General features: G+C 54.3%; 1 protein-coding gene across 1 annotated transcript; it reads left to right on the top strand.

The window, feature by feature from the left end:
* The first annotated feature begins 5,159 nt into the window (after nt 1-5,159).
* Nucleotides 5,160-10,907, top strand: IRX6 (iroquois homeobox 6). Its single transcript, XM_073796787.1, has 7 exons — nt 5,160-5,954; nt 6,961-7,218; nt 7,885-7,994; nt 8,189-8,496; nt 9,288-9,890; nt 10,276-10,456; nt 10,865-10,907. The coding sequence occupies exons 1-7, from the start codon at nt 5,910-5,912 to the stop codon at nt 10,905-10,907; spliced, it is 1,548 nt and encodes a 515-aa protein (XP_073652888.1). The 5' UTR covers nt 5,160-5,909.
* The last annotated feature ends 2,964 nt before the right edge of the window (nt 10,908-13,871 follow it).

Genomic DNA, 13,871 nt, shown 5'->3' with positions numbered 1-13,871 from the left:
ATACCACAGTGAAAGAGGATACCAGCAGAATGCAGCTCATCAGACAATATGTATACGACTCGAAGCTGCTCATATATATATATATTTTTTTTTTTTACGGTACGCGGGCCTCTCACTGTTGTGGCCTCTCCCGTTGCGGAGCACAGGCTCCGGACGCGCAGGCTCAGCGGCCATGGCTCACGGGCCCAGCCGCTCCGCGGCATGTGGGATCTTCCCGGACCGGGGCACGAACCCACGTCCCCCGCATCGGCAGGCGGACTCTCAACCACTGCGCCACCAGGGAAGCCCCGAAGCTGCTCATATTTTAATTGAAGCCTTAAAGTCTATGACAGTGAAATCCTTTGGGAAGAACAATGACAAAATAGCATCTTTAAAAATCGCCTGTTAGCAACGGTCCAGTTAGATTGCTGTATGCAAAAACGCACAGTCCCTGGCTAGAGTCAGAGCCGGCGCCAAATCAGCTCGCTTTCCCACTTGTCTAAGCCATGACTCTGTCCCCTAAGTGTACACTCAAGACCGCTCCTAGGCCCTGTCGCACAGGGGAAAAAAGACGTGGCATCTTATCCTAGCAAGTCCTTTTGTGTGGCTTCTTTCAGGTCTTTATTTTTTACATGCATTTTTGTTTCCCAAAGACTTTGGCTTCAAAAGCTGTTCCCTGGCCTTCAAATCCATACATCTGTCATTAACTTTCAATTTTAATTCCTTGAGATGCCTTGAGCTTATCATTAGAAAGATATCACCATCCAGAAGATAAAAATAATCAAGAATTTCTATACATAAAACCTGCTTTGTAAGTGAGAAGTTAATGCACCACTCCCCTCCCCCAGTCTACTGATGCAAAAACAAAGATTAAAAATATGTACATAAATATATATATAACTATATATAATTTGGTTAGTGACTATATATATACAGTCATATATATGTATATCTTTCTGAAAATAGTCACTAACCAAATTCCATTAATTGTTTTATAAACTGTCATAGATATATAGACATAATCTTGGCTGAATTTTTCAGAGGTTTTTTGTTGTGGCTGGTTTTGTGTTTTTTTAGCTTTTTTTAAATATTCTTATCCATCACAGCTGGGTCTGTTTGCTGTTTTCTATTTTAATTAATGACCATCATCAAATTTCTAAAACTCCCAAAGTATTACAGAAGCTCTTTCATAATGCAAGCTGATATAAAAGCATACAGTAGAGACCCTGAACTCGTGTGCTTACTGCAGCATCTCTTTAGATATTTTCTCTGCTAAATTACACGGTGATATCCCAGGGCACGACATCTCCAGCTGTATCTGGCTTTATGTATGTTTGAAATAAGGTCTTGTGGAAAGACCCAAAGTGGGGAGGTCTGAATTCTGGTTCCTCCTCTCTCATCTCTTGGGTTATGTAATCTTAGATTTGCTTCCCACCTCTCCAGTTTCCTTATCATGAACCTTAAGTAAGGTAAAGCAGGGGTGTTTAGGATAGCCCCCAAGCATGCTACAGATGCAAAAGAATACCACATAGCAAAAGCTATGATTTTTAACTCTAAGCTCAGGTTTGTACCTGGCTCACTGACGCACCAGGATCGCTGCATTGTCTCGTTTTTTACTTTATCCGGAAGTTCATTCTTTCTTTCTCTTTGCCACCTTCCTGACAAGCAACATCAACACCCTCATCTGGGAATTATTGCCTTTTTATTTTCCCCTCCTGATGCCAGAGTTGCTGCTGACAATATGTATTCAGGCAAGGGGCTCGCTTGTTTCACAATCAGATGCCACGCACACTACTTCCGTCAAAACAATTAGTGTTCATTTCGGTTTTACTCGGGGAGACCTGCGGTGACTGATCAGTATAAATTATAGATGCTTCTGTCCAGATGCACTTGTTCATTCATGCATAGATTTGAGGAAATTTCATTCTTCCCAGTTCAAAAACAGTCACTAAAAATCTCATACTTAAAAAATATAATTTAGCACATTTTCATCGGTGTTATTTTATCCATATACTTACGCATTCCACCTATGACTTGAGGCATTTGAAGTTGATTTGAGGCATTTTGGAGTTATCATCCCCTCCCTGTAAAATGTGCTGTCTTTCTAAATCATTAGGAAATCATGGCTGTTTAACTCAAAATAGTGCAATGTGATTTTTTGCGTGTATGGTACCTGCACTCCGGTTTACTGTCAAGACACATCCTTTACTCTGCCTGCTCAGGACCTTCAGTGCATTTCAAGCAAAGCAACGTGAACTTCAAATAAACGATGTGGATTAGCGCTCTCCCTCCTCCAAATAGGCCTTTGACTGTTGACTTTGTTTTAATGAGCAGCTAGAGGAACTATCAGGGCATGTGGCATAATACAACAAAAGAATCTGTATCATCTGTGTAAAACATTTTAGGTGGAATGACTCCCTTAAATGTAACTGGGAGGGTCTGTATTTCAGAGGCTTATTTACTTGCTTCAGTAAAATTCAATGCGTACACATAGACAATTGGGCATTTTTCCCAAAACTAAATTAGACGGTGCTGAATAAAACAATGAAAAGCCAGCACGGTGGAGAAGCTCAGAGCACTTTGGCTGCAGAGGTGAGTGTCTGTCGACAGTCAGGAGGACAAGAGCAAATTCCACGGCAGCTTCCCTGAAGCACTTTCCAGGAAAGACTTTTTTTCACCTGAGGTTTCTGCCAGTCAGAGGTTGATACTGGTTGAACCTGATGGTTTGGTTTTGTAATGAGGCCCCAAAATAATGGGAAAAGGCACACTTCATAGGACCCCTTTTTAGGGAACATAGACCCCTTTTGAAGGTGGTGACAATCGAACGTCAGCGGCACCAGGTAGGTTTGCTTTGGGTGCAGCCTCTCCCCAGGAAAGAAATGTTAAATCAAGGTCTCCCATGCCTGGAAATTGCAGCCTTCCTCCCCAAGACATCCTGATACCTTAAAGCAACTTTGCACACAATAGAAAGATGCCTTAACAGAAAACCTGCTCTTTTGTTTGTTTTCTTTTCTGCAGATGAAGAAAAAATGCTGAAGCATCTTCAGAGTCTCACCTCCCAATTCACTTCACCACTGTTCTTCCTCCTCTTTTCTTTCTCTTTTGAAAAATCTTGTTGCTTTTCTCGAATCCTGGAGAGCAAAGACAAGAGGTAGGCCTGGAGGCCCTGCACACAGCATTGATACCACAGAGGTCTTATAAATCAGATGAAAATCAATAAATTCTATATGGTAGTTTCTCCTTTGCAATCAGGTTGCCAGGGGACAGAACTAATGCTTTTTCTTCACCACCCTCCCCATTTTTCTGTCATAAAAAAAAAAATCTGCTTAGGAACGAATGGGCAATCAAAGCTGCTGAGTAAGTATTTCAACTACCTAATTTTATTACTTTACAATTGACATACCTTCCCTCTGGAAATGTTTGCAATTAATTAATTAGCAGTAACCTTCCCCAAGGGACTAATTTAATGAATTCTCTCCAAATCTTACGTTTAAAAAATAGCTTAGATGTATCCAAGCTGCAAACGTGTAGATGGCTCCAAAGTGCATTTTGAAAAATCGAGGGATCTTATCTATTACGGTGAATTTTTATCACTAAATCAATCCGGCGATAACTATAATTCTTTTTCTAACTAGGAGTTTCCCGGGTTGAACGCAAGGTTTCTCCAAGGTAACGACGCTGTAGCAGCAGCCAGGAAACCTCGCTGGGTTTGTTCGTATTTAGAATGGAGCTTGTCCTCATGTTAATAATCTCTTAGGCGGAGGAGTCTTCGGTTTGCGCTTATCCAAGCTCGGTGCGCGTTCTGCAGAATATGTAAAGAAAAAAGAAGCCGATGTCCTTCTAAAGACGTCGCTGGCTTCCGGGCCTACCCGTCTCCTCTGAAAGGTGCGGAAGGAAAGCTCGCGGCCAGGGATTCCGGGCCAGGGCCCCAAACCTTGTCCGTCCCCTGGGCTTCCTCCTTGCCTCGCCAGAACCCAGGGCAGAGATACGGGTTGTTCCTAACCTCTGCGCCACACGTTCTTGCGTTTCAACTAGAAAATAAACCCGGGCCCTTGAGCCAACCCCGCCGCCCCGATTCCTCCGGGGAGGTGCAGAGAGGGCCTGGGGGAACGTTTTTGTAAACTGTAAAGCGCGGTGACCCCGTGAATGAAAGGCGAGGCATTCGATCCCGGTAGCATCCCCCGAAACGCCACCCACCACCACCACCAGGCCGGCAGCCCCTTTACGCCCCCAGACGTCGCAGGTCAGAGGCCCTCAGCGGGGAGGCTCCAGGTCTGGGGATTGAGCCTTTGGGAGTGCAGGATCTACGGTGCTTGCAAACTGGCGGCCGCTTGCCCGGGAGCCAGGCCTGGAAGACACGGCCCCCTCCCAGGCACCAACGAGCTCGTCCGCCCATCGGTGCCCTTTTGAGAGCCCCTGGGATGGAGGGGGTGGCCAGACCGCTAGGCCCAGCCAGGCGTCCCAGCGGAGCGCAGGGAATGGGCCGCCCTCCCCGCGGGCTGAACCGCGGCTCGCCAGCGCCACCCCCAGCGGAGCGCGGCGGCTGCAGCTCGGCCCCAGCGCCTTCCTGCGGCTCCCCGCTCCCCCGTGGACACAGTTCGCCGTGCGCACGAGGCAGCCAAGTCTCGGCTTCGGAGGAGACGCCCAGGAGTCTCAGCCCGTGGCCTGCAGATGCCAGGGGTCAGACTTGGCGCCTTTCCTGGCGGAGTCCGAAGGGGGGATCTGAACCTTGACCTCGAGGGGGCGCTATTCGGCCTATTGGAGGGCCTGAAAGCCGCAGAGAAGCCCCGGGGTCAAGGCCCTGGCAAAGCCCCGGGCATGGAGAGACTGCATCGAGCTAGAGTCCTAGGGAGACTGGGGCGGGGAGCCAGGTCCCCGAGGACAAAGACGGCCGGAACAGTGGGATCCACTGACGCTGCCCAGCGCTGCCCCAACGAGCTCGGGGCCTGTGGCGCGAACAAACTTTCCTGCAGCGGAGGGGCGGGATGGGGGGTCGGGCTGGAGGCTTCTCCCCCGAGCTTCTGCTCTCCTCCACCTGCCAGCTTTCAACCTCCGCCCAGCCTTCGCCCACCCCTGTTTCCTCCCCTCCCCCGCGCGCCTCTATTCAGTTAGACTCCTCATCTCTCTCCTCTCCCCTCCTCCTTCTCCCTCTAGCCTTTCTCCCCCACTTTTCTCCTGTAGTTTCTCCTGTCTCTTCTTTTGTATTCTTTCCTCCCTCGCTGCCCGGTGCTTCTCTCCTCCTCCGGGCCGCAGGGGAGGAGGTAAGCGCGCTGCGCCCGGGGCCTGCGCGGCACAGTGGGAGGCGTTTCTGCTACTTCTCCCGGGTAATTTGGTGAGATTGTACGTGCGCGCGCGCGTGAGTTTAAGGCGAAAACGGTAGGATCCTGCGCCAGGCAGAGAGGGTCAGGGTCTTTGACTTTCCTCACCAGCTGCACAAACCTCCCGGAACAAGTGTGAGTGTGGTGAGTGCGCGCGCGCGCACGGGCTGGCTGCGCTTGGCAGGCTTGGTGGCCCGGGGCCCCGGGGCTCGGGGGCCCGACTGGCAGCCCGGGATTACCGTGACGTCACATTGAGCCTCTGGCCACCTTGGACTGGGGCACCTCGGGAGCTGCACGGCCCCGCGCCGCGCCTCACCTTGCCTCGCCACCGCGCGCTTTTGGGAACCCGCATCCTCTCCCTTCCCCTGCCCATCCATGGGCCCTTCTGTCTTCCGGACCACGCGGGCCGGAGGGGAGCCTTCTGGAGCGCAGGGCTCGGCAGCCGGGCTGCCTTCGGCTCTGCCTCCAGTCGCGCCAAGCGGGCGGAGGACCCGGCGCTGGGCACCGGCAACCGTGTAAGGAACCGAGGCCGCGGACGGCTGGAGGCGCAAAACCGCGAGGCAGAGGCGGGAACTCGCAAGAGAAGAGGGAGGTGGGTCACGGACAGCCACCATGTCCTTCCCGCACTTTGGACACCCTTATGGCAGCGCTTCCCAGGTAAGAGCCGCCCCCTTGGGGGATGGGGGCGGGCTGGAAGGAGGGAGCGCCTAGCGCAGGAGCCCGCTCGTAAACGCCCCCCTCTCACACGAGTCCCCGGGGAAGTCAGAGAGCGGGCACCTGGGTAATGCACCACCGACCCCTCTGGCAGCCCCAATCCCTGGCTGAGAACGTTCAACTCCCCCAGCGTAAGCTGGAAAATCGTGGGACCCGAAACTTGGGCACTCTGGCCACGAGCTCCTTGAGGTGGGTGGGATCTCGGGAATCTTACAGAGAGGCCTCCTTATTGTACAGATATCCGAGGTGGCCAGGAGAGTCTCAGACTTCCAGTCCAGAGCCCTGTCCATCTCACTGTTTTTCTGGGCTTGTTCGTTTGTTGTCCTCTGTTCTTTTTCTTCCCTTTCCATGGGCAGGTCCAAGCGCTCTGCTTCTGGTTTCTTCGATTTTTCCAGACCTGGGTGGGTACTGTGCAGTGACAGGGCTTCCTGGGGAAATTCTGGAGAGCCCACCCCTGTTCAGTTTCTCCGCAGAGTGCCAGAGGACTAGTCCCACTTGACCTCTGCCCCGCTTTGTGATCTAGGATAAGCCTCCGACTCTCTCTAGCCCTCACTCCCGACCTATAAAATGGGAGCAGGAGTGCGACGTGGTCTCTAAGACTACCTTCAAGTTCGGCCTTTGTAGGATCCTGTGACTCCGGGGAGGGAGGGCTCGCGAGGGAACTGGCCGAGGTTGGCTTCTGTGATTTGGGTTTTAGAACCTTCCCATGACCCGGAGCCCCTGGAACTCTGGAGTTTAGCAAAGGTTTAGGGGTATTTATAAAGGCAGTTTGGGTAAATTGCGTCTACGGACAATTCCTGTCCCAGTCCTCAGCAGAACGCTCAACACAGCACAAGGTGGCATTTAGTTTATATTGAATGAAGGAACGATCTGGCAGTTCCGCCGCTGGCTCCCGCCAGCCCGAGGCGCCGGTCTCTGACCTCCGGTGCCCCCTCTCTCGCCCCCGTAGTTTCTGGTGTCTGCAAGTTCCAACGCCACTTGCTGCGAATCCGCCCCGCGCTCGGTCCCAGATGTGGCCTCAGGCTCCACCCCGGCGGCCGCGCTCTGCTTCGCACCCTACGACAGTCGGCTGCTGGGCAGTGCGAGGCCCGAGCTGGGCGCGGCCTTGGGCATCTATGGAGCTCCCTACTCGGCCGCTGCAGCTGCCCAGAGCTACGCAGGCTACCTGCCCTACAGCCCGGAGCCGCCCACGCTGTACGGGGCGCTGGTGAGTAGCTGGGGTGGAGCCTGGGTCTGTGCGTCAAAACCTACCCTCCTGGGGGCAGGAGCGGCAGGGGCGAAATCCAGTGTGATGTCTCCATCGAGGAAGGACTCACAACTCCGAGGAAAGGAAAAGGTTAGGACTGTATATAAAGAAAAAAAAATCTTTACAGTTTCCAGGAGTCCGTCCTGTACCTCTATTCATTGCGTGAGGTAGACTAGTCATCACTAGGCTCAGGGTACACATGAGGAAACTGAGGTGCAGAGGGGCCCGAATAACCTTACCCGAAGTCACAGAGATAGAAAGGGTCAGGGAATAGCTCTGGAAGGGGAGTAAAGAAAGTTCCCCAGCTGGTGGGAGGGGGGAGGGGCTGGGGGGACAAGTAGTAACAGTAATCTTAACAGCTAATATTTAACTATTGTTTATTCTGCACCAGGAACTCTGTCAAGCATTCTTCTTCAATAACCTCTAGGCATTCTTGTTATCCCATTTTACCAAGGGGAAACTGAGGCATAGAGGGGTTAAACAACTGTGCCCAAGATCACACAGCCAATGCGAGTGGTGGTACTGCAATTGGAACCAGACTTGACTCCAGAGTTCACACCCTCAGCAACTCCCCACCCCTCTTCCTCCCCAGATGTAGTTCTGAATTCTTCCTTCCTCCCCCACCAGAATCCACAGTATGAATTTAAGGAGGCTGCAGGGAACTTTACACCCGGCCTGGCGCAACCAGCAGCCTATTATCCCTACGAGCAGAGCCTGGGGCAGTACCAGTATGACCGGTAAGGCATGGGGCATTGGCGGCTGTCATCTCAAGTCCTTTCCCCCCTTCCTGGCCAAGGTAGGACCAATCCACAGAGCATGGGGGGCTGTGTGCTAGGATGGGGAGCAGAACCTCACTTCCAGGACGTAAACAGTCTCCTGCCTGCAGCCCCAGGTTCCTCACCCCAGAACTGTGAGTCAAGTTCTCCCCCAGGTACGGATCGGTGGAGTTGGGTGGCGCTGGGCGCAGAAAGAACGCCACCCGGGAGACCACTAGCACACTCAAGGCCTGGCTCAACGAGCACCGCAAGAACCCCTACCCCACCAAGGGCGAGAAGATCATGCTGGCCATCATCACCAAGATGACCCTCACCCAGGTGTCCACCTGGTTCGCCAACGCGCGCCGGCGCCTCAAGAAGGAGAACAAGATGACTTGGGCGCCCAAGAACAAAGGCGGGGAGGAGAGGAAGGAGGAGGGTGGAGCAGAGGAATTGCTGGGCTGCCTAAATGGTGACACCAAAGGTACCGAATGTTCACTGCCCCAACCTGCGTGGGTTTCCAGCCATCAAGCAGTTTAATTGGCTTTTCACAGCCACCCCGTGGGGTAGCTTTTAGGAAGGCACCCCCTTGCTTACCCTTGCACGTGCAACCCCTGCATGCCTCAGGGCCTTTGCCTGTGTGGTTCCCTCTGCCTGGAATTCCCTACAGAGCCGGCTTCTTCTCGACTTGAAAGTACCACCTCCGAAAAGCCTTCCCTGGCCACCCACGCCAACTAGCTTCCCAAGTTATTCTCTATCACGTCAGCCTACTTTATGTGCCATACTTAGCCCCTCAGGGATGTCAACTCCCCTAGAAAGTGTCTTATCCACTGCTGTATTCTCTAAGTTCCTAATACCTAAATGCCTAAATGATGTCTGGAGTATAGTTGGTACTCAGTAAATATTTTCTCAATTAAGTAATACACACCAGCCACCTGTGGGTGTTGGAATTGGGTAAAAACTTTCCCTTGCTTTTTTAAGGCTGAGGAACTGAGATCCAGGTCTTAGGCAGCGAAAAGTGGACATTTCCTTGGGGTATCGGAGGGGAGGAGTCTTCCAAAGGGTGGGGGCAGGTCTAGGGGCGGGAATTCTTTTCCTGCTGCGCAGCCGGCAGCCCAGGGGCAAATGTAGGAGGCGGTGTGGCCATCCTGGTGAATTACACCGAGAATGCCCTGAGTGCAGAGCGCGTTTGCTAAAAGCTTCTCAGGGATGGGCACTCCCGAGGATTTCCCTTGGGGCCAGGGGCTTTTCTCACTCGCTCCTGATTTCCCGCAGACGTTTCAGCTAGCCAGGAGGCTCGGGGGCTGAGTGACCTGGAAGACCTGGAGGAAGAAGAGGAAGAGGAGGCGGATGAAGAGGAGGCAGTGGCCACAGCTACGGACAGGCTGGCTGAGCTCCATCAAGACACTCAGTCGCTGCCGGCGGCACAGTGTGCCACAACTCGAGAGGGCCGGCCGGAGCGCAAGGAGTGCAGTCTGGCGGCGCCCCGCTTCTCGTTCACTGAGACCCCCAGGTCGGGAGAAACCGACTTCCTGCGGGCCGAGCCAGGAGGCCCCACTTTGACCATGCACTACCCGCGCAGCGAGAAACCGCGCATCTGGTCTCTGGCGCACACTGCGGCAGCCAGCGGCGTCGAAGGTGCACCCCCAAACCTGTCCAGGCCACGAAGTCCCGAGTGCCGTCTGATTCCTGGACAGCCTCCAGGCCCCGGCGCGCGACCCGCAGTCCCCAGAGACTCCGCGTGCGAAGAGTCTTCCCGAGTAGCCAAAGCCTTTGGAAACCCCTCGTTTGCCCAACAGGGCCTGCCTCTGGACTGTACGCCATGCCCGCGGCGGAGGGCGCCGGCAGTGCAGTGCCAGTACCAGTCAGGAGCAGAAGGTAGTGGGCCCCCAACGGCGCTGGGAGTGTCTGTCCAAAAGACACCTTCCCCCGACACATCCATCCATCCACCCCTCCCCCCGGGTGCCCAGCCACTGCACACTCTTTCTGCCTCTCCAGCATGCCCAGGTTCAGACCTAGCGCAAGATTGTCTCACAGCACTCCTTGAAACAGAAGCTTAGAGATAAAAGTTCTAGTTACCAAATCTTAAAACCAAATAATAGTACTCAGCTCAGAATGAGACAGTAACTTGCCTAGAAAACCCTTAGAAAGTCATTGAAGAGATGGACAGCTAATATCTCTCCAACGTTCAGCCAGTGTGCCAGGTGGGCACCACCATGACCCTCTCCAGCACAGCCACCCTTGTCCCCTGCTTGCCCTTCAGAGGAAGCCAGCTGGCTCCTGCTGTTCCGGTGCCAAGACTTTGCCAGGGCTAGGCAGGTACCAGGGCTTTCCCGGAAGTCTGAGGGGAAGGGCCAGATACCTACAGTCGGTTCAAGGCCAGTGCTTAAGTTCAGCTTGCAGCCCTCTGTGCCGCCCACTAAATCCCTATGGGCGTCGCTCAGGTGGGTGCTGTCCCTGGAAAGCCCCGCGCCCCCCACCAAAAGCTCACCCCCAAGCAGGGCAGGACTGCCAGTCAGTGTCTCCTGCCCCTGGCTGGTTCTCTGGCTGTGTTTGGTGGAAGGGAATCTCACCCCACAAAGGGACGTTCCCGAAGCATTTGGCAGCCTCCAGCAATTACTGTCAGATTCTGCTCTTTGAAGTAATTTCTCTCAGGATTAGCTACTGGCTTAGAAAATTGGGTTACACTGTTATTTGAATTTACACGTAACGGGGTCCAAATGCTACCTCTGGCAAGCAAATTGCCCCTAGACCTTTGATTCCCTTTGGATGAGACACCACTGACCTCAGATTTCCTAGGAATCACCACCAAGTGGCCCTCCGGTTTTAATCAACCTTTCCTCTCTCAGCAGGTTAGCGCAATGGCTGCGATTTGCAGAAGAATCTTGGAAATAAGCCCTACTTTTTGGAACTCACCTCCACACTAAGAAGCTGAGAGACCTCCCCAGGGTCTGGGGCTCTCACTTTGCCTAAGAGACAGACACACAGAAACCCTCCTACCGGCCCTCCTCGCACGCAGAGCTGGGAGTGGCTGGCAGACGTGCATTTTGTCAGATCCCACGGAGGAGGCGGCAGGGCACCTTGGGGAAGGTCAAGGGGGAAGGCTTGGCGAGTCTGCACCGTGCACGGACTCAGTATCCAAGTCTCCCTCTCCCCTCTGGATTCAGGGTCTGAAGCCACTCCCGCTCCTGCTCACTCCCAGCACCCTCACTTTGTAACTTCAATGCTGACTTGGCCCCTAAGGACCACGTGGGTCTTCTCCTCCTCCCCACTCCTTGTGTGCTTAAAAATAATCCAACCGAACCCAAGCTGTGTGGCCTCTTTGCGCCAGGGGAGCCTGATAAGGTCGGGGTGGAGGGGAGGATGAAATGTGGTTCTGGGGACAGGATGCAGATTTCAGTCCCTTTCACAGCTGGGAGAGAAACTGACAAGGGAACGGTCAAGGCCACGGCGCCTGCGGCTTAGCCCACCGAACTGCGGCCCCAGCCAACTCGCAGAGCCCGGCAGACGCCCGGCCGATTCCTGGGAGTTGGGGATGGGGGCGGCCACTGGGGGCGGGGAAGAGGCGGCGTGCAGCCGTCAGGATATTTGTGTGGAAGCTGCATTTGTTTCCGGGTTCGTACTTGGGCTTTAAGTTTGCTGGGAGGAGGGGCGATGGGGATCCTCTTGTCCGTCCCTGGGCGCACCCCTGGGACCCCCGCGCTCCTCCCCTCTGCCCCGGCGGCCAAGTGTGACAGCTTGCCGGGTCGAGGAGAGGCGAGAGGGGGCATTCTTTCCATTTAATCTAGTGCCAGCAAACACTTCCGGTACAGGTCAACCAATGGGAGCTGACGGGCGAGGAAGGGGGCTTTGCCCCCCTGGCTAGCAGCGTCTGGAGTAGGGCTGGGGAGAGCGGAGGCGGAGATGAGACATTTAAAGATGCCGCTGCCAGCCCTGAGTTCGTGTCCTCGACGCAGTGGCTTCGGCTTTAGCCAGCGAGTGCGTTCGCCGCTGCACACGAGGAGAGACGGAGGCGAGCCCGGGACAGCGCCCTAGTGGGGAGGTCCGGGCAGCTGATGCGGACGGGGAGGCGGGAGGGAGGGCAGCTGGGGTGTGCGCCTAGGGGCTGGATCCTCGGGAAGCTGTGTCTCCACTGCTGGGCTCCAGCCCGGCCGGAGGTGGCTGAGTGACAGCCTTCCAGACCAGAGCCCTGCCAGCTGACGGGCCGCTGAAGTCTGGGACGGGAAGGATCCTTATCCTTGGAAGGAGATTTTAAGAACCTTGAAGGCTGCAGAGAGGAAAAGAGGGGGTTAAAAAAAACCGAAGGGAACAGGCCACCTCCCCCCACCCCACCCTGCCTTCTTTTCTATAGAATAGTCAGAGATAATGAATTACAAAAGCACAAACCCCTTCCTCAGATGAGGAAACTGAGGCCAGATGGGAGGGCAGGGACTGGCTCAAAGTGGTGAAGAGGGACCCAGCTCTCCATTGAGGGTTCAAGGCCCCTTTTAGCTCCTGCCCCTCTCCCTAGCTTCCTGTTGGGAAACCACCTCTCTGCTTTCGTTTTGCTTCTGGGCGACAGCTGCTCCTACCCCCAGCCTCCCCAGGGACACTCCAGTCGCCCTCACTGACCTGCGGCTTAGGGTCCGGGAAATTAAACTGCGAAAAGATAAACATTATTTCCAGTCGGCTTTGTGGGATTAACGCTTGTAATAAAGCGCATTAGCTAGAGGTTTCTTTCAAGGCGCTCTCGACCCCAGCCCCTCCTAGGGGGCCAGGTAAACCCCCTCGGGAGGCTGCTGAGGCTGCAGAAGCTTGTTCCTCGGGCCTCCAGTTGGGAGCGGGGCTCCCGCTGACCATTTAGTGGAGAGGAGAGGGGCCCTTAGCATCACATCGAGTCAGATTTCCAGATGGGAAAGTGAAGGCCAGAGAGAAGGGACCCACCTAAGCCCGAGGTCATGTGGGCCTAGGATGCAGAGAGTGGAGGATGGTAGTGGGCGGAGGGTTTACCTGCACCCTGCCTCCAGCCATTCAGCCTTTATAGGACACTGAGCCTTGCGAAAGGAGGCCCAGCTATCAAGCAGGACCTCTAGAGGTGGTCTCTCTCTCTTGTCTAAGAGGTCCAGCCTCTCCCCCACCACAACCCCGAGCAGGAGCCTGCGGCCCAGGGTTGTTCCAAAGACCTTGGGCCTGGTTAGCTGGAGGCAGAGGCGTGTCAGAAGGGCCAAAAAGAGTAGCCTTGAATCCCAGGAAACGGCTTGACCACCTCAATCCCATTACTACCTTGCTATGTGGCCGTGGACAGCCCCCTTCCCCTCTCTTAGTTTCCCCAGCTGTCAGGTACAGAGATGATCTAGTTCTCCATCCTGGTTCTCAGTGTTCACTCCGGAGCTGATGGTGGGCTCCAGGAGCACAGGTGAAGGCCTGAGAATGGCGAGTCTGAGCCTGTGATTATCCCAGCCTCCGGCCCCCAGCGGCAATCTGTTCCCACCATCTCTGCCCCCACTGAGAGCCTCCTGCAAATCTCCCAATCTAATCTCCCAGATCATATTTTGAATACTGTTTTGATTAAACACCAGAGCAAGGGGAGGGAGGATGCACCCTGCCGTCCTCAGCTGAGCCTGCTGGGGCCCGCAGACAGCTGGCCTGTGAGCCAGTCAAGGAGGCAAGGTGACTTTCTCAGGTTTGGAGAGACTGTAGGACTGGCCCTCCAAACTCCCTTGATGGCTCACGTGCTCCTTCCCTCAGCTGGGGAGAACCATTAGGGGACTGGGTAGAGAGAAGAAGCTAAGGCAAGGGAGCCACAACACGTGTCTTCTTCCTTTATTGATTCCTTTCCTGCCAGGAGTCACGACATTGGCATTGGACTCACTAGATGAT

The sequence above is a fragment of the Tursiops truncatus genome, chromosome 19, assembly GCF_011762595.2.
Source record: "Tursiops truncatus isolate mTurTru1 chromosome 19, mTurTru1.mat.Y, whole genome shotgun sequence".
Lineage (NCBI taxonomy): Eukaryota > Metazoa > Chordata > Mammalia > Artiodactyla > Delphinidae > Tursiops > Tursiops truncatus.
Note: the sequence above shows the minus strand (reverse complement) of the source record. Positions and strands in the feature narration are given on the sequence as shown.

Excerpts from the sequence above, each read along its gene's own strand:
- IRX6 (XM_073796787.1), top strand. The coding sequence starts at position 5,910 with ATGTCCTTCCCGCACTTTGGACACCCTTATGGCAGCGCTTCCCAG. Across the intron at positions 7,995-8,188 it reads GGGCAGTACCAGTATGACCG|GTACGGATCGGTGGAGTTGG; the intron begins GTAAGGCATGGG and ends GTTCTCCCCCAG. Across the intron at positions 9,891-10,275 it reads GTACCAGTCAGGAGCAGAAG|AGGAAGCCAGCTGGCTCCTG; the intron begins GTAGTGGGCCCC and ends CTTGCCCTTCAG.